At 67.8% G+C, this 18673-nt stretch overlaps 6 protein-coding genes across 6 annotated transcripts; 2 read left to right on the forward strand and 4 right to left on the reverse strand.

Moving 5' to 3' along the window:
• Positions 1 to 956: 956 nt before the first annotated feature.
• On the forward strand, positions 957 to 1868 carry PFL1_06515 (uncharacterized protein; the record flags this gene model as incomplete). Its single annotated transcript, XM_007884060.1, has 2 exons — positions 957 to 1148; positions 1257 to 1868. 2 exons carry the CDS (start codon positions 957 to 959, stop codon positions 1866 to 1868), a joined length of 804 nt encoding a protein of 267 aa, XP_007882251.1.
• Positions 1869 to 2218: 350 nt separating this feature from the next.
• PFL1_06516 (uncharacterized protein) lies at positions 2219 to 3735 on the reverse strand (the record flags this gene model as incomplete). Its single annotated transcript, XM_007884061.1, has 5 exons — positions 2219 to 2227; positions 2369 to 2881; positions 3019 to 3284; positions 3389 to 3533; positions 3646 to 3735. 5 exons carry the CDS (start codon positions 3733 to 3735, stop codon positions 2219 to 2221), a joined length of 1023 nt encoding a protein of 340 aa, XP_007882252.1.
• A 570-nt stretch (positions 3736 to 4305) lies between these two features.
• On the reverse strand, positions 4306 to 8203 carry PFL1_06517 (uncharacterized protein; the record flags this gene model as incomplete). The annotated part of the gene is made up of 9 exons (XM_007884062.1): positions 4306 to 4726; positions 4819 to 5085; positions 5204 to 5643; positions 5760 to 6018; positions 6117 to 6600; positions 6720 to 6882; positions 6976 to 7181; positions 7270 to 8055; positions 8179 to 8203. 9 exons carry the CDS (start codon positions 8201 to 8203, stop codon positions 4306 to 4308), a joined length of 3051 nt encoding a protein of 1016 aa, XP_007882253.1.
• Positions 8204 to 8561: 358 nt separating this feature from the next.
• Positions 8562 to 9884, reverse strand: PFL1_06518 (uncharacterized protein; the record flags this gene model as incomplete). The annotated part of the gene is made up of 1 exon (XM_007884063.1): positions 8562 to 9884. The coding sequence occupies one exon, from the start codon at positions 9882 to 9884 to the stop codon at positions 8562 to 8564; it is 1323 nt and encodes a 440-aa protein (XP_007882254.1).
• Positions 9885 to 10367: 483 nt separating this feature from the next.
• PFL1_06519 (uncharacterized protein) lies at positions 10368 to 15728 on the reverse strand (the record flags this gene model as incomplete). Its single annotated transcript, XM_007884064.1, has 1 exon — positions 10368 to 15728. The coding sequence occupies one exon, from the start codon at positions 15726 to 15728 to the stop codon at positions 10368 to 10370; it is 5361 nt and encodes a 1786-aa protein (XP_007882255.1).
• A 768-nt stretch (positions 15729 to 16496) lies between these two features.
• Positions 16497 to 18242, forward strand: PFL1_06520 (uncharacterized protein; the record flags this gene model as incomplete). The annotated part of the gene is made up of 2 exons (XM_007884065.1): positions 16497 to 16982; positions 17124 to 18242. The coding sequence occupies 2 exons, from the start codon at positions 16497 to 16499 to the stop codon at positions 18240 to 18242; spliced, it is 1605 nt and encodes a 534-aa protein (XP_007882256.1).
• Positions 18243 to 18673: the final 431 nt, after the last annotated feature.

Genomic DNA, 18673 nt, shown 5'->3' on the forward strand with positions numbered 1-18673 from the left:
GGGAAGCGGCGGAGGCAAGGTGGTGCTGGTGGTTTCGAGGCGAGTTGAATGGTGCTGATGGTGGTGGGGGAGAGGATGGGTGTGACAGGAGCATGGATCGAGCGGTTGAAAGGGCAAGCAGGGCGACGAGATAGAGCTAGGCAGGCAGCGCAGGGCAGCGCAGGGCAGGGCTGCGCAGGGCAGGCCTCTGAACGGCCACACGCCGCCTGCAGTGACCTGGCCTGCCTCGGCCTGGCACTCACTCGCCGAGGCTGGTGTGGCCCCCTTGCCTGCGCCAGCCTGGCTGGCCGGCTGGCCGACTGTGTGGCGCAGTGCCAAATTGGGCGGGGCCAGACCAGACCCACGGCCGCCGAGTCAGTCAGTCAGTCAGTCAGTCAGTCAGCTCCAGGCCGAATCGGGCAGGGCTTCGCAGCACTTCGCCCGTGCGTGTCAATTTCGAATTGTTTGCCACACCGCCGCCGGCCACTCGGCCCCGATGCGCGGGCGATGTTGATTGACGGCATCTTCGGGGCCGCCGCTGGATTTTCGGAGCCGAGCTGGACCAGCGTCGGGCCGAGACGGCCGATGGCAGGCAGGCCGGACCACGCCAGGGAAGGGCAGGGCTGGGCCCCTCGCCCGTCTGACAAATCCGGGCGTGCCAGCTGGCCCCACCTCCACCCACGGCGCGAGGCCGGCCGGGCGTCTTCCGTGGCCATTGGCGCCACTCTGGCCGTCGTGACGGCGACGACGGCGACGATGACGACCATAGCTTGCCTTGACGACGACGACGACGACGACGGCTCCTCTCGATACCACACCGTCGCCCCTGTTACGACCACGACCACGACTCGACCCGCTGCTTGCGCCCAGACCTCCGGCTCCTCTGTGTGAAAGCCAAGGCCACCTTCGCCCGCGGCTCAGCCCAGGGTCCACGTACGTGCGCCCTTTCACATCCCTAACGGCCCTCGACGACGACCATGAGCAGGAACAGCACCGACAGCTTGCAGACGCAGGACCCCGTCCCCGTCTCCGAGTCCACTACCTTGCTCAACCACGACCACGACAACAGCCGCCGGGGCGATCTCGAACAGCACGACGATAGCCACCCCGTCTCGTTTGGCACCGTCATCAAGCAAGGAAACATGGCGAGGAGCGCGCTGCCCGTTCAGGTGAGTGGCGCGACGGCGATGGCGATGGCGGCGGTGCACGGAGTTGACAAAGGCGCATCGCGACTGAGCTGACGGGCCTTTGCTCTTCTTGTCCCATGTCATCGGCAGCTTCTGGCGCTGGCCTTTATGGCGCTCGTGTGGCGCATGGTGCTGCTCAAGATGCCCCTCTCGTCGCTGCCCCTGTTTGGCTACCACCCGCTGCTCCAGTCGCTCTCGCTGGTGCTGCTGGTCCAGTCGATCCTGGTGCTGCAGCCCACGACGCAGCACGATCCGGCGCGCAAGCTCCGCGCCATGCAGGCCCACCAGGTGCTCAACCTCGGCCTCGCGCTGCCCCTCTTCACCGCCGGCGCCACCATCATGTGGTACCTCCACGACCAGCCCGGCTCCGCCCACTTTATCTCGTGGCACGGCATCCTCGGCACCGTCGCCGTCAGCTGGGCCTGGGTCCAGGCCGCCATCGGCGCAGCCAGCGTGTGGTTCGACGGCGCCCTCCTCGGCGGCGGCGCGCGCGCCAAGCGCATCTGGAAGTGGCACCGCCTCTCGGGATACCTCCTCCTCCCGCTCTTTTTCCTCGTCGCCGCGCTCGGCGTCGCAGAGACCACCTGGGCCAGGAACAACTCGGACGCCGTCGTGCGCGTCGCCATCGTCGCCGCACTCGCCCTCGCCATCGTCCTCGTCGTCATTCGCCTCAAGCCCAGCAAGCTGCCCAAGCTCGTCTGAGGCGGCGGGTGAACCTCGAGCAGGGAGTGAGAAGGCGAGGCGAGGCGAGGCGAGGCGAGGCGCCGGGATGAGTTGCGCGAGGAACGAGGTGGCGGCGGCGTGCGTGCGCGTTGGCTGCTTGTCGGCATCGACCCTGTGAACTACGTTCAGGCCATGCCGAGCAACGCAATGCGATGCACTGCGGCAGCCAGACATCCCGCCTCGTCCCAGTCGGCTGAGCATGTGTAGAATGAGGCGTGCTGAGGTCAGTGACGATGCTAAAAGTACAGGCTGCGGTGTGTGTGTGTGTCAACGAGCGAACGGGACGACGAGAGGCAGAGCGGGCCGGGCACGCCCAGGCAGGCGGGCGCTCAGTCGACCTGAAGAGACCATAGAAAGTGAGGGGCAGAGGGAGAGCGTCAGTTGCTCCAATGTTCCACGCGATCGGCTGACGACATCCCCGCGCGGGCAGGCGGGCAGGCAGGCAGGCAGGCAGGCAGGCAGGCAAGCCCGTGACTCACGGGATCGACGATGCCCTCGGGCGCAATGGCAAAGACGGCGTCGGCCTCGGGCAGGCAGGGCGAGTCGGCGATGCGGCAGATGCGCTGGTTGCCGCGCCCCTTGCGCAGCGACAAACGCGTCGTCGAGGCGTGGGCGACAATGTTGCCGCCAATGGGCTTCTTGGCGTCGGCGGAAAAGGCGCTGGCGCCGTCGACCTGGGCGACGACCTGGTTGGTGATGACGACGGCGACGCCAAACTCGTCGGCGAGGCGCATCAGGACGCGCAGGAACTTGGCCAGGTGCGTCTGGCGCGCCGACAGCTCGCCGCGGCCCGAAAAGTCGGTGCGGTAGAGGGACGTGAGCGAGTCGACAATCAGCAGCGAGAAGCGCGACTCGGCCATCATGGCCGACGCCTGCAGCAGCAGCTGCAGCTGGTGGTCGGCGTTGTACGCCCGCGCGTACGCCACATTGTCGAGCACCTCTTCGCCATTGAGGCCGTACCGCTCCGCCACCGCCAGCAGTCGCACCGGTCGCTAAGCGTTGGGTGGACGACGAGGAGGGGACGCAACAAGCAGATTCGAAAGGTCAGCTTTCGCTCGATCGATAGGGTGGAAGCGAGGGGGGGCGGCAGCGATGGCGGCGCCCGGCGACCATTGCCAGAACAACTCACAAACGTGCCCTCGGTGTCAATGTACAGGCACTTGCCCTCTCCTCCGCCCATGTCGACGGGCAGCTGGCAGGTGACGGCGAGCGTGTGGCACAGCTGGCTCTTGCCCGTCCGGAACTCGCCATAGAGCTCGGTGATGCTGCCAGTCTCCATGCCGCCGCCGAGGATGGCGTCGAGGTTCTTGGAGCCGGTGGTGATGGTGATGAGCTCGTTTCTGCGCGCGTGAAACTCGGTGGCGGTGGTGAAGCCCATCGGCACGAGCTTGCCGGCTGCCAGAGCAGAACCAGGACAACAACGGGTCGCAGCAGGTTACTGGCATCAGCACGGCAGCATCGCCACTCCTCTTTCGCAAGCGGGACAGGGGGGGACGCACCTTCTGCCAGGATCTTGTCGGCCTTGGCCTCGGAGATGCCCTTGACGAGCAAGAGGTTCTTCTTGGGCGTGAAGGCGACGCTCTCGATGGTGTGGTAGCCAGCCTCGGCCAGCTTCTTGCAGTCCGAGCCCGAGATGCCAAACTCCTGCAGAGTGGGTGCGACAAAGGCCGGGCGGGGTCAGCGAGCCCAGAACCCTGTCAATGGCGAGCCGCTGCACTGCGCCGCGCCGCGCCGGCACCGGCACGCGCTCACTCACCTCGAGCTTGTTGATGAGCAACGGGCCGAAAGCCTCGCCCATGTCATCCTCGCCACCGCCGTTGCCATGGTCGCTACCGGCCTGCGACATGCTGAGAGAGCGCCAGGGGGGATGCGAGACCGAGGGGGCGAGGGTAAAGTGGAGGTCGGCGAGGGTGGCGTGCGTGGCTCGGCGAGAGGCGGTCGGTCGGGACGGTGGCGGGCAAGTGCCGTCTGCCGCTGCTCTGGATGTTGGGGTCGGAGACGGTGAGTAAAGGGGGGCGGGAAGGGTCGAGTGGCGAGGGGAGGATGGTGGTGGTGCTGCGGGTGGCGGCGGTGGCGATCCGGGTGGCGAAAATGCGCTCAAGGTCGAGGGACCGAGGGGCCAAGGCGGGCCCAGCTCGAGCATGGGCTCAGCCCACAGCCAGCCAGCCAGCCAGCCAGCCAGCCTGCGAACCTGGGCCGAACCCCTGCCAGGGCGAAAGTGTTGGATTCCCAAGAATTTCCGGGGTCAACCGACCGGCCGGCCGCGACGCGTCGCCTGCCCAAGCGCGACCGGGAGCCCCGGGCCAGGGCCCCCTCGACCGACGCCTGCTGCTGTTGGCTGGCATGCATGCTATCTCTGGAGACGTTGCGAAGACGGCCGTCTGTAGCTCAGACCATCCGCTCAATCGTTCGGTGGCTAGGGATACAGGGGTGGGACGTGAGCGGGGCCATTGCCATCACTCCCCGCGCTGGCGGCTGCGGCCGAGGGACGCTGCTGCGCCATCTCGATCCACGCTCGCACCCTGTCCTCGACCGCGCTAGCGTCGAGGTGCCGCAAGAGCTCCTCCAGGACCTGATGCTCCTCTCCCACCTCCTCCGTCTCCTCCGGCTCTTCCGCCCGCCCACCTTGGCCGCCGCCGCCGCGCAGGGCAAGGATCCAGTCGACGTACTGCTTCCTCGTCCAGCCTTTGCGCTCGTACGGCCACTGGAACGAGATCGACGTCGACTCGGTCCGGCCCAGGAGGTGGTGCGCGACAAGGTGCTTGGGTATCGGCGCTATCCGCTGGTCGTGCTGTGGTGCATCGAGGATCTCTGGCGTAGACAAGAAGAGGAACGACCTGGTGTGGCGGCGACGAAGGCAGGCCACATCGAGGTAGGTCAGCGGGGTCAGGGGGATGATGCGGACGCCACGGCGAGCCAAAACACCTACCGGAACGCTCGAAGCGCCTTCCACACCGCTCCGCACGACGAGATGTCCATCCTGCCGCCCCTCTTGGTCGCCGCCGACGCCTCATCGCGGTGCGGGGCGCCCGGATCCAACGCGGGGCAGGGCAGGTCGGTGACGAGCTGCTCAATGGCAAATTCGAGTGCCGTCATGTCGGCCGTCAGCTTCAGCTTGCCCGCCTCCGAGAGCGGACGCAGCAGCGAGGCGTGCAGCAGGAAGACGCGCAGCGTCCATCGCGCCAGTCCCAACGCCCTGGTAGCCGCGAGGGATGGACGAATGCAATATGGGGAACGGAGGGGCAGGCGCGTCAGCGAGCCTAGATCGAGGGCCTGAGGGGCAGAATTCAAAGATGCCCCGCGAGGCGACCCACCATCTCGACTTGATCAGCCCGACGCCGTAGCGGGCGAGGAGCTTCTCGCGAAGGTACCAGATCTCGTCGCACAGGTCGTCCATGTACACGCTCGATCCCGTCCCGCCTCCGATCGTCACCCTCTCTGCGCCGCCGCTGCCACCGCCCGCGGCAGGCCCCGACTTGCCCAGATTGGCCTGGTGCATCCGTGCCAGCGTCGTGGCAATCTCGCGCTGCGCGGTCGTGATGAGCGGGCCGCCGATGCTATCCTGCCACGCCCGATCGACCTCGCGAGAGAGCGTCGAGAGCCGCGACGAGAGCCACGGATCGGTCTGCTCCGCGGCCAGCATGCCGAGGCCTTGAGAGATGCTGCAAGCGAACGAGGCGAGCCCGGCGTTGAGCAGCTGCGAGGCAGTCGTGTCGTGCGCCTGCAGCGTGTAGGCGGTCGCATCCCGTGCCGCCTGCTCGCGAGTCGAGTCGGCGAGACCAGAAGAGTGAGGCGGGAGCCGCCGTCGTCAGCGGAGCGCAGGACAGCGCCGTTGGCCATCGTTGCTCAGGCAGGCGGCCCGCGACTCACCGTCTTTTCAATCCTCGTCGAGATGTCTTCAACTAGACCCTCCACCCGTCGTGCCGCAGCCTTGCTCAGCAGCGGATCAAAGCGCGCAGCGTCCAGGAGGTTGCTGATGGCGCGCACTGCGCTCTCGCCCTCCTCAACGGTCGGGCTTCGGCGAGGGCCGAGCGCAGACTGGACGGTCTCGCTCATCTTGGCCGTGGCGGCGTCCAGGTAGGCGCCCTCGAGATGCGACAGCGACCGCAGAACGATGACCGTCTCGGGGCTGCCTCCCCCGTGCGATCGACGTTGAACCGGCGATCGAGGTGTCAGTCTCGTGCCACCAGCGCCGCTGCCCGTCCGGCGAGACCCGCTCCCACTCACCTCTGCTGGTTGACCGTGTACGCAATGTCCGTGTAGACCGAGACCTTGGCAAAGAACTGGTGAAAGAGCCGCAGCAGCGCAGCGTAGCCTCCCGTCGGACCACCGGCAGCGACGGAGGAGGACGCCGCGGACGAGAGGATCTGCGCGACAAAGGGCGACCTCCTGGCAGCCTCCTTGGATTGCGCCTCAAACGAGCTGGCCAGCGTCGTCCAGAACGTCAGGCTGGGCCGGTCACCGAGCACCTGGAGCGCCTCGTCGAGGAAGTTGACGCCAGTCTGGGCGTCCATCTTGAGGCGCAGCACCCTTTCGAGTGTGTAGACCTTGGAGCAGACGGCGCCCATCTCGACGACAATCAGCGTCTCGAGGCGTCGGAAGAGGGCTGCCGTCCACGTCGCTGTGGCGGTCGCCTGGGCGGAGGCGTCGGGGGCGGCCTGCCTCCGGCCCTTGTAGGATGCGTACGTGGACGGAGCCGCCGCCGTCGGCTCTGGAAAAGGGGCAAGAGAAGAGCAGGGTCAACGTCAGGGAGGGTTTTGCCACCAGGCGGAACTCTCCGTGTCAGCGGTTACAGTGCCACGCGCCGCGAGCGTGAATCGGCATGCGCACCTTTCAATCCACCGAGTTCACGACCGAGGGACGCCATGTCGAAGGCCGCGCGGATCCGATCCCGGACGACCTCGGTCAGGTCGGCGAGCAGGTCTCGGACCAGGTCCGGCAGCGTGCCCAGGTTGTACGCGGTTTGCAGCGATGAGCTCAGCATGATGGGAGACTGGTCCCGGCAAAGGAGGGGGCGCGGAAGATCAGCGAGTCGGTCGGTGGTGCAGGGCGCAAGCAGCAGAGGAAGGGCAGTCCGGGCACTCACCAAATCGCGCAGCCCCCTCACCACCATGTCCTCCATGTAGTCGGTCACCGTCTGCCGCGCCTCGTCGATCGACGGCAGGTAGTGCTTGACAAAGTCGAGGTCCAGGAGCGACGGCCCGTCGCCTGCGTCGCCTGCGTGCGCCGAGGGCGATTCGTTGCCGTCTCCCTCTGAGCCAGCTGGTTCACCATCTCTCTCGAGCATCGAGGCTGTCGCACAGGTGAGATGGGTGAATCATCAGCCGGCCTGCCGTGCTGGCGTCTTGGGGCCGTTTGGCTCTGCGGTGCGCCGACTCACTGATCTCGTTGATGATAAGGGCCGCCCTTGCGAGCTCCCTGCCGCGTACCTGGCCGATGATGGCGTCGGGGGCGTCCTCGTCGTCTTGCTGCTGGCGACCCGTCGCCGCATCGGATGCCGGTCCTGCCCCCGCCTTGGCCGAGTCGCCGCCAAAGAGGACGTCCATCTGCGCCTCGAGCCGTCTCGCCACGGTGACGAACCTGGACGCCTTGGCGACGAGGTCCGAAGCCGCGTCGATGCGGACGAGATCACGCTGGTGCTGCTGCAGCTTGATAAAGGGCTCGTGCACCTTGGCCCGCAGGCCCGCCACCTCGCCGTCGAGCACCGCGACGCCGCTGCGCAGATCAGAGAGCCGCTGCTCCATCCTCGAGATGCCCGCCACGCGCCCGAGCAGCTGCGATGCGTTGGCCTCGACCTCTGCATTGATCGAGCTCTGGATCTCGTCGATGGCCACATTGAGGCGGCTGATGGCGAGGCTGAGGTCGCCTTCGTCCTGGTCGAGGCGAAGCGAGCTGGCGAGCGGCACCTGCCCAGCCGAGGCGAGGCGGTCCGCCGGAGGTTCCAGGGTCAGCTCGCCGGACGCCGGCGCTGCATCGTTGGCGATATGCGAGGGGGTGCCGCTTCCGTTGGCCGCCGACGATGGGTCGACGGTGGTGGCAGCGGCGGGCCGGGAGGCATCTGCGCTGTTGGGCCCTCGGGACGCGGACGCTAGGAGATGGTTCTTGGCCAGCAGCTGGGCCACGACGGCCTGAACGTCAAAGTTTGGCTGGAGAAAGGCATCGAGATCTGCTGGCAGCGAGGCGGGTGGAAAGCGCGATGGGCATCGTTCAGACGGGTATGAGCAAGCGCGCAAGGAAACGGGCGGCACGGCCATCTGGCTGTTCTGTTCAGGTGCCTGGGATCACTGACCGACAAGGGACGATTCTGCCGACATGGCCTCGACGGCAGCGCTTCTCTATTGCCTGTGCCCGGCGAGTAGCGAAGGCTGTTGAAAAGGCGAGGTAGTGAGTGGGAGTGGTGGTGGTGGTGGTGGTCCGAAGCGTGGGTGCGGCTACAGGAAGAACGAGGAGCACGCCGCCGCCGCCGCCGCCCCGCAGTGTGGGCTCTCGGATTTCGGGCGAGCAGTGGCACAGGCCAGCAGGCAGAGCAGGTAGGCACCTCTTGGCCCTCTCCATCTGGTACCTGGCCTCGACGCCGACAGACAAGCATTCGCACGTTTGCTCCCGCACCGCCACTCTGCTATATTCCATCGCTCTGCTCTGCGCGTGTCGTACGAGGGCCGCGCCAAAGGCTCACGCCGGCGGCAGGTAGCGCCGAAAGACGACGCCGGCCTCTTCAAAGATCTTGCGGCTGCGGCCGTCCATGCTGTACTCGAGCTGGTAGACGACCTCGCGGACGCCCGTCTGGACAATCTTGACGGCGCAGCGCAGGCAGGGGCAGGTGTTGCAGTAGAGCACGGTGCCCTCTGCGCCGCCGCGGTCCCGGCCGGCCTCGAGGAGCGCATTCTCCTCGGCGTGGAGGCAGAGGCACTCGTCGAGCTGGGTGCCGCACGCGGCGCTGGCGTTGCAGCGCGGGCAGCCGCCCTGGTTGCAGTTGACCAGGCCGCGCGGCGTGCCGTTGTAGCCCGTCGACAGCACGCGGTTGGCGCGCACCAGCACCGCGCCCACCCGCCGCTTCATGCAGTTGGACCGCAGCGACGCCAGCGTGCATAGCGACAGAAAGTACGTGTCCCACGTCGGACGCAGCCGATGGTGCGACGACAGCGACAGCTGCGCGAGGTAGGCGTACAGGTGCGACAGCGTCGGCTGCGCGTTGGTGATGCGCAGCGAGGCGTAGCTTAGCTGGTGCGAGAGCGTCGAGGCGTGGCCGCCGTCGTCGGCTGCTCCCGACACCGTCGACGACGACGAGATTGACGTGATCAGGCCCGACGGCTGCACCAGCGAGGCGTACGTCGAGGTCAGGACCCCGGGTCCCTCCGATGTGCTCCGCGCCAGATCTGGGCTGCGCTGGCCGCTGACGATGCCGTCTGGCTGGTGGTGGTGGTGGTGCGACGTCGTGGAGGCGACTGCCGTGTCGCCGTGTCGGCTCTGATTGACAAGCTCTCCGCGGAATCCGTAGAGCAGGGTGTCGTCCATGCCGACGAACTGCTCGAGGCTCATGTCGGAGCCACCCCTGGCCTTGCCGTGCTTGGCATTCCACCTGCGCCACCGCAGCGTCGCGGGCGCCTCGACACCGATGCAGAGGAAAAAGGGGCGCTTCTCGAAGGCGTCGCGGTCCGCAGGCTCGGCGTCGGCCAGGTCGAGCGTGACGAGGTCCTCGCGCCAGTTGGCCGTGGCGTACTCGAGCAGCGCGCGGGCGTCGCGGAAGCCGAGGCTGCGGAAGCCAGTGTGCGGTGTCAGGTCGACCGAGACGTGTGTCGGCGGCGGGGGCCCCGGCGGCAGCCCGGACGAGGATGACGACGAGGGAGCCGACGAAGAAGCCTGAAGCTCTGGGACCAGGTGCTGGGATCGTGGGCTCGAGAGGATGTGGACCGAGGTGAAGCCGTGCTTGCTAATGAGGTAGTCGGAGACGGACGCCTTGCCCGCGCCGGGCAGCCCGATGAGCGAGATGAGCATGGCTGGCAGAGTCTGTCTATGGTGTGGGGTGGGTCTCCGAATGCGGCGCAGGAAAAGGAGGCGAGAGGACAGGACAGTGTGGCGCAAGGTGGCCGGTCGTGCAGCGGTGATGGAAGGGATGCAACCAAGGCAGGCCAGCAGGCCAGCCGACCCAACTGCGAGCGGACCCGCCCAGCTGGAAAGTGTTGGTCTGGCGCTGGGGCCCGCCCTTTTTTCTTCGCGCCCCTTGCCCCGCCCGCGCGCCCGCCAGACGGCTTTACGCGGCGACGACCCAGGCAGCCCGACGCGCGCTCTTCCTTGGCTGCCAGGCTTGCGAGCAGGACCGCGCCAGCCGGCAAGGAAGCCAAGGAACCTCGGGCAATGGCCATCATCGTCGATGTCGTCAATCTCGTAAGCCAGGAGCTGCGGGCAGGCGCAACGCGCTAGTGCGCCCTATCTGTCTGCGCGTGTCTATGTACAGCCGCGGCCCGGCCGCATCTCTCTCTACAGCTTCGAGGAACCCGGCTTGCCGCCGGCTGGACCGGCCTGGCTCGGCGTCGTCTGGTCGACGCGGCCACCGGACTGCTTCAGGACCGGCGAAGACGACGACGGCGACGGCGACGACGGCGACGACGACGTCGGCTGCTGCTGCTGCGAATCGGTCGCGCGCTCCACCTTGGGCCTGGCGATGCTCTTCATGGGCGCGAGCCGCCACTGCAGGTCCTTGAGCGTCTTGTTCTTGGGGTCCGGCGTCCACGCCTCGTAGTCGTCGAGCAGGCCGAGGATGTCGTCGGCGAAGAGCGCACGCACGTGCTTGTCCTCCATCAGGCCGCGCAGCGACCACGGCAGCTCGTACGGGTTCCACCGCTGCGCCTCAAAGTGGTCCGAGACGAGCATCGGCCGCCTGGTCGACGACGTGCCGGCGTCGCCCATGTCGTGGCCAGCAGCAGCAGCAGCAGCAGCACCGCCTCTCGACGGTGCCGAAGATCCGGCGTGGCTGCCGCTCCCGTTGCTGCCGCCGGGCGGGTAGCCGGGGACCAGGGTCGGTTCCGAGAGCGGATGGCTCACCTCGAACAGGTAGCGCGTCGCCAGATCGTAGACGGCGCGCTCCTCGTACACCCTCGAGTGGCCCGTGCCGCCATACAGGCTGCCGGCCACCGAGGCGCTGAGCAGCGTCAGCAGGTTGTGGTCGTCGAGGCCCGCGTTCTTGACGGCGACGCAGAGCACCAGCAGGTTGGTGAGAAAGTCGACCTTGGGAAACGCCTGGCCGTCGATGTAGAGGGCGCGCAGGATGCTCGGGTGGCTGTTGGACGAGTTGAGCGCCGAGTAGAGCGGCACGACGTTGTCGTCGGCCGACCCGACGTAGACGGCCTTGACGCCGGCGTCGAGCACGATGCGCAGCGACGCCGTGTACTGCGCCGATGCGGCCGCTTGCGACGACTGGAAGTCAAACAGCTCCTTGGCCGCCGCCGTCTCAAAGTAGTTGATGTACGACGACGTGATCGAGGAGCGCAGGTGCGCAAAGGGGCCGTGGTGGATGCCGCACATGGCCAGCAGGCAGATCCGGCTCCGCTCCGGCCGCACCTGCCGCTGCTCAATCAGCCGCGCCAGCAGCTGCGTCGCCACCACGGCCCCCTGGCTGTGGGCCGCCAGCAGGACGGCGTCGGCGTCGGCCAGGTCCTTGACCCACTGCGGCCTGCTCAGCAGCTCGGAAAAGAGCCGGTCGACGCGGTCCGCCACCTTGCCGTCGCCCTGCAGCGAAATCACGGTGATGGCCTCCGGGTTGAGCTCGAGACCGGCCTCGGCAAAGTGGCGGCGCACCGAGTCGGCCTGCATCGTGGCAAACTTGAGGCTGGTCCCCGTCGGCTCGCCGATGATCGTCTTGAAGATGCTCTGGGTGAACCAGCCGTGCACGCCGATCACCACCACCTTGCCCACGCCCGCCGTGCCCCGGTTCTGGGCCCGCTCCAGCTGGCCCAGCGACGGCCAGGCGCGCGGCAAAGGCTGCGCCAGCGTCGCAATCTCCCGCAGCGCCTCCTCTTGGCCTTTGTCCTTGCTCGAGCCGATGCCGGTCGTCTTGGCCTTGCCCGCAAGGTGATGGTGGTGGGGCTGCTGCCGAGACGCCCGCCGGCCGCTCGCGATCGTGGCGTTGCCATCCGCCCCCGGCTCGGCATACGTTGAGAAGCGCGTCGGCCTCTTCATCCGCTCCAGGTCCGGCATCCTGCCAAAAAGGTAGCTGTTGACCGCGCTCAGCGTCCTCTCGAGCACACCGACCTTGGGCGCCCACGCGCGAGGCGCCCGCGTGAACGTGTCTTCGAACGACGGAAGGACGAGGTTGGGCGCAGGCGCAGACCGGATCTGGACCTGCTGGGCCGCCGCCGTCGAAGCCGCAACAGGCGGATCCTGGCCGCCCGAGCCGGTCGCCGTCGCAGGCGCGTCCTTCTTCTTGGCGCTGCCCACACCGAGGGCCAGGGCGGCGCTGGCATTGCTGGCCTTTGCGAGCGCCGCCTTGCCAAGGCTCTTGACGTTGTCCTTGCTGGCACCGAGGGGTGTCGAGGGCCTGCCACCTTCGCCGTCGACGACCGAGGCCGGCTTCGAAGCCGGGCGCAACAAAGACGGAGCACGGATGCTGCCACCCGGCGCTGGCGTCGACGTGCCGCTGCCGCGGGCACCAGGCCCTGCCTCCTCTTGGGCAGCGGCACGGAGCTTACCACCTATTCTGACCACGGCCCCGCTTTGCGGCGCTGGCCGCGTTGCACCGGCAGTCTTGCCCAGGTCCGGGCGAGGCGAAGCGGAGGGCCCAGCGCCAGCGGTCTCCATATCGCTGATATCCATCACCTCGAGTCCATCGCCGTCAGTTGGCCGCGACTCGACCTCCTTGGGCCGGTTCGAGCTCCTGCTGCTGAAGAAGCTGATCCAGCCTTGCCTCGTCGCCTCGTTGAGAACCACCCTGCCGGGATCCACCACAGGCGGCGAGGACACGGGAGGGTCGTCTCTGGCCAGCGCATCCGCCTTGACCTGCTCGGCCGGCGTGCGAGGGGTCTCGGACGGTGCCGGGTCGGACACGACGGGCCCCTCGTGCGCTTGCGCTGCACCCTTCTGCGACGCCTCTGCCTCGGCCTCCTTTTGAGCGTTGTAGACCCAGGTCGGCACCCAGCTGGCGAGGTACGACGAGTAGGTCCAGGAGGTGGTGGCAGTGCCGCTGCAGCTCGGGGGCCCGCTGCGACCTGGGTCGGCCGAGGGATCGCTGGGAGCTGGATCGATGTCCATCGGCTGGACCGGCGGCTGGCCGGGCGCGCTCCGATCGGCGCCCACGTTGCCGGCTGGCTCGACGTGGGACGTTGTTCCGTCAGCAGGACCGTCGATGGCAACACTGCCAGACCCTGCAGGCTGAGCTTGGTCGGTCGCGCCGCCGCGCCACAGGCTCCACCTCCAGGCCCCGGCCGAGCCCGCGGCCGGCGAGGCGTGGTCGGGCGCATCGGGCCGAGGCTCGGAAGACGCCGCGTCTGCGCTGCCGCTCGTTGCGGCCGCGCTTGGCATCTCCGTCACGGCTTCTGGCGGCGGAGCGCTGGCAGGCACTACCTCGACCGCGTCGGGGAGCTTTCCCGCCCTGTTCCAGAGACCGCGCAGCGACAGCATCGACGGACGCGACTGCAGCGCATCAGGTTCGGCGCGATCGTCTTGGATCATCGAGCCGTCGTGAGGACCGGGCGAGTCGATAGGCAGCGGCGCCTGGTTCGCCTTGATCGTGTCGTGATTGCCATGGTCCTCCTCTGCTGCGCCTTCGCGAGGCACGGGCGACGGAACCTCGTGGCCAGCGATCGCCTCCTGCACCTCGTATTGGCGTCCCAGCCATCCGCGTTTCGTTATAGTCCTGAACCTGGAGGACTCGGCCTCAGCGGCGGCTGCAGTGCTGTGACGGGCCACGGTGCCTTCGGCTACGGCGTCGATTGGCGGGTCCTCTTTGCTCGGACGCTCGAGGGTATCGCGTCCTGGTTGCTTGGTGCTGGGGTCTCCGTCGTCGGCCCGCCGCTCCTCTGCTCTCTCGGGGCCCGAGACGGCACTGTTGCCATGTTCTTCCGCTTCGGCGAGGCCAGCGTCGTCGACCTCAGGATCCGCACCTCGCCAGCCGAACCAGGTCACCCTCCTCGCGGCGCGCATCGCTCGGTCGGCGTCGCGGCTGCGGGCGGGCCGGATCGTCGCATGCGAGTCCTCGAGGCCACGCCGTTCCGCACGGCGAGACGATAAGCCCTCCTCGGCGGTCGTGTCTCTGCCGTCCTGGCGCTGGGGTCCCTCGCGACCACGCGCAGATGACGACGAAGGCGTGCCCATGGGCAGACCGAGCGAAGCGCGGAAAGCCGCTTCGGCCTCGTCCATCGGCGGCGGAGGCTCGCTGTCATCACCGCCGCCGCCACCGCCACCAAGCATGCTGACGTCGTGGGGCCGGATGGTGCGGCGTCGCTGTTCGTCGTCGTTATCGTCGTCGCAACCACCGACGCCGCTACCATCGTCATGGAGCCTGGCCGTGCTTTTCGCATCACCTGTGGACGGTGGCGCATCACTCTTTGTTTCACGGCCGCCTCCAAGGCCGAACCACGTCTTCCGCCTCGAAGGCGTCGACGACGGCGGTGACGTCGGTGCTGCCGCCGTACCGGGCTTTCGCTGTCGGACGGTAGCATTCTTGTCGGCCGCTGCGGACAGAGCGATGGTATCTGCCTGCTGTGTGGCAGCTCCCTGCTCGGCCTCGAGCTGGTCGTGCCTGCGCTTCGTCATGATGTCTTCGGGGCTCTGATCGTCAGGTGAGGCTGTGAGGACGGCGGCGGGCGGCTTCGGCCCGATGTGCCTGGCCGTGGCGTTTGACGGCTCGCTGGGCGGCTTGTGCAGGAAGCTCTGCGGTCGCCGTCGAGGTTGCTGCGCCGACCGGCTGCGCAGCTGGGAGCCGTGCGTGGAGCTGTCCGAGGCGCTGCTGGCGCTGTTTGCGCTGCTGGCGGTGTGGTGCGAGCGCTGGGAATCAAAGGAGCCGAAGCGGATGTCGATGTCTCGCCCCGCGCCTCCCCGTTCAGAGTGCAAGGGTGCCGCGTCGCTGGCAATGGAGCGCGGCTTGCTGCTCGGCCGTGGCGTCGGCACAGAGGCTGACTTGGGCACAAGACGCCTGCTGGTCCTGGTCAAGGGCAACGACTGATCCCGCACCTGGCTGGCGTGTCCGAGGGCGGTGAGGTGGCTGCGGTTATCGGCCGCCCTCCCGGAAGCTGTGATGTTGTCAGAGGTGGGACCGGCGGCGTAGACCGAGGCGGGACGTTGTGCGAGCAGGCGGTCGCCCGGATTGCGGAACGACGAGAGGGAAGCGAGGGAGGCTGCGGTGGCGGCAGAGTGCTGGGAGATGCCGGAAGCCACAGAGGCGCGCGAATCGAGACGCTGGCGCGTGCGGGGAGCACCCGCCAGCTGCGGCCGCGGAGGCGAGCCCTGCGAGGTGCCGCGAGCGTCGAGGATATCGAGGGTGGAGGAGCTGGCCACCCGTCGCAGCGACTCGCTCGCGTTCGAGACGTTGTGGGATCGGCGCGATGCGCTCGGGTTGGCAGTCACACGGGCCGATGAGCCTGGCTGTCTGCTGCGGGGATCGTGGGTGGTCGACGCCGATGATGATCGAGAGAGAGCGTCGGTCGTATGGCTCGAGGTGGTGATTGCAGCGGAGGAGGCGGACTTGGGCAGCGTGAAGCTGGGTGCCTGGCCCGAGGCGGGCACGAGGAAGCTGAAGCGTGCGGTGGCCGACGATGGGGTGGCTGCGGGGCGCGAGCGGCGGTGATGAATGTTGGCGGCGTTGTCCGTGTTGGAAGGCGTCGACGTGGTGTTGGGTATAGAGGACATGGTATGGCGGCGTGGAGCGAGAGAGAGGGCGGGTGGACTACGGATGTCGGTGCGGGCTGCGGGGCTGGCTGGCTAGAACGAGGCTGCGTGGGGGGCGATGGCCGCTGCGTGGGCGAGGCGCGGGGCAGACATGCTATGTCTTGTCCCGCTGTGGCTCCAATCGGGTCGTATCGAGAAAGCAGCGAGGATGGTGCGCCGATTGCAGAATGAAGAGTTGGGGTCGGTTGTAGTGATGATGATGGTGGTGGTGGTGGTGGTGGTAGTGGCGATGCCAGCTGGAGCGGGTTTAGCCCCTGGCCCAGCTGTTGGGCTGCCGATGCCCGTGCGTGCGTGCGTGAGTGCCAGGAGCAGACCCTGGCTGGCGGCTGGCCCTCGTGCAGCCGACTGCAGCGCTCGCCCCCGGCTTTCTTTCAGCTGCTGCTGCCTGGGTCGCTGGCCCCAAGTTGGCTGACATCGGGCCGATGCTCTGTCCGGCTGGGGCCAGGGCAGCAGGCAGGCAAGGCGGGGCTGATTCCGGCTTTCGGGGGCGGGCGGTGGCTGAGCTTGCTTGCCTTCTTGCCTTCCTGCCTTCTTGCCTTGTCGCCTTGTCGCCTTCCACCCTGCCGGCTTCTTGCTTCCCTTCGGCCACCTGCACCAACCGCTTCCTTCACAGCCACCGCCCTCCCGATTGCCTACGCTCCTTGTCACGGATCGCTCGTCACAGGGGATATAGAAGCATAGAGACACGCAGAATCGGCCTCGCCACCACCACCACCACCACCGTCGACTATGACGCTATCCGCCACGTCCCACGCCGCCGCCTCTCCGGCAAAGCAGAGCCTGTCTCCGCTCGAGAGCGAACCCGCCTCGACTGAGCTCGACCGCATCCTCCCGCAAGCCGTCGAGCTCGTAAAGCAATTTGTCCGCTCCGGGCAGGACCCAGAGACGTTTGTCACGCCCTGGCCCTCGATTGCCGCGCTGCGCCAAAATGTGCAGCTCGACCTGCCGGACGTCGCCGCCGCCCCGCGCGGTGGCGAGGCCACCGATGCGGCGCTCCTCGACGCCATCCGCCTCATCCTCGACAACAGCGTCAACCCGTGGACCGGACGCTTCCTCGACAAGCTCTACTCGGCGCCTACCCCCGTCGGCATCTGCGCCGACCTCGTCCTCTCGACGCTCAACGCCAACGCCCACGTCATGTCCGCATCGCCCATGCTCTCTCTCGCCGAGGAGCGCTGCGTAGAGGGCCTCTGCCGCGTGTTTGGCTTCACAGAGGTGAGCATAGCCGCGCACGCGGCCGCCTCCACGTTGGCCGGCTGCCGCCCATTTGCTGACCTGTCGTTGCCACATCCCTGTGGATACCCCCTGGCCCCCTCCCACTTCCCGCCCGCCCCCCCCCCCCCTTCCTTCCGCCAGACCAAGCCCGATGGCCTCACCATGCCCGGAGGCTCCTCGGCCAACACCCTCGCCGTGCAGACCGCGCTGGCCAACATCTTCCCGCCTTTCCGCGAGCAGGGCCTCCTCGGCGTCGCAGCCTACCTCGCCGAAAAGCACGGCCGGACGGGCAGCGCCGCCCGCCCGCTCATCTTCACCAGCGACCAGAGCCACTACAGCCTGGACAAGGCTGCCATCTCGGCCGGGCTGGGCCTCTCGTCGATTGTCAAGGTGCCCTGCGACGAGACGGGGCGCATGGATCCCGAGGCCCTGTCGCGCCTCCTCGAGTCGGCCGTGTCGAGCGGGTCCGGCTCGCCCTTTTTCATCAACGCCACCTCGGGCTCGACGGTGCTGGGCTCGTTTGACCCCATCCCCGCCCTCTCGGCGCTGGCCAAGCGGTACGGCTGCTGGCTCCACATCGACGGCTCGTGGGGCGGGCCCATCATCTTTAGCCCGACCGAGGCCTTTGCGTCGCAGATGGCCGGCTCGCACCTGGCCGATTCGATCACCATCAACCCGCACAAGCTGCTCAACGTGCCGCTGCAGTGCTCGTTCCTGCTGGTGCGCGACGCCGCCAGCCTCGGCGCCAACTCGCTCGACGCCGGCTACCTCTTCCACAGCAAGGACGCACGCGAAAACGCCGCCATGAAGACGATGGGCTGCGGCCGGCGCGGCGACGCCGTCAAGCTCTGGCTCTACTGGGTGCGCTACGGCAAGCGCGGGCTGGGCGAGCACGTCGATGCCGGCCTGGCGCTGGCCCAGCGTGTCGTCGACTACATCCGCACCGAAAAGGCCGAGACCATGGAGCTGGGCCCGCTGGCCTCGCCCCTATTTCTGCAGGTCTGCTTCCGACCCAAGCCCAGGCCGGGGCAGGGGCGGGGGGAGGCGAGCATCGAGCAGAGGTCGGCGGCGACGCGGCACACGCACCGCGAGCTGCAGCAGCGGCGGAGGTTCGCCGTCGACTTTGCGCCGCTCCCGCGCGGCATTGGCGAGTTTGTCCGCCTCGTCGTCCACCCGCGCACAAAGTGGCACGACCTCCAGGAGCTCATCGACCAGGTCGACGACATCGGCCAGGCCTACTGGAGCCAGGCGAGCGTCTAGCATCGAGTCTCCCGTCGACGTTTGCGCCTCGTGTCTGTTTCATAGATGTCCCCGCTGCTGGCCTGTACGAGGGGCCTGGAATAGAGTCAAGGTTCAGGTTGCGCACCGAAACGCCACGGCGGCGGCGTAGCGTGATCACGTCTGCGGGAGGTTGTGCCGGATAGCGGCGCCGTCTGTGGTGGCTGCAGCCAAGGCCGTGAGAGGTGAGGTGCAGTGCGGCCCCGGAAGACAGCTGCGCGGAGACGCAGAGGCGACTGGGCTCGTCTGCGCCCCTTGGGAGGAGCTACGAGCGCAGCGGCGGTACGCTGCGAGACCGAACGAGTGTGCCAAACGACAGGCAAGCGCGTACGGCCCGCAAGCAGCATGGCCAGAAGCAAGTTGGTTTTCCGGTTCTGGCGCCATCTCTATTCATCCCATCACCCGATGCCACT

The sequence above is a fragment of the Pseudozyma flocculosa genome, assembly GCF_000417875.1.
Source record: "Pseudozyma flocculosa PF-1 unplaced genomic scaffold scaffold00027, whole genome shotgun sequence".
NCBI lineage: Eukaryota > Fungi > Basidiomycota > Ustilaginomycetes > Ustilaginales > Ustilaginaceae > Pseudozyma > Pseudozyma flocculosa.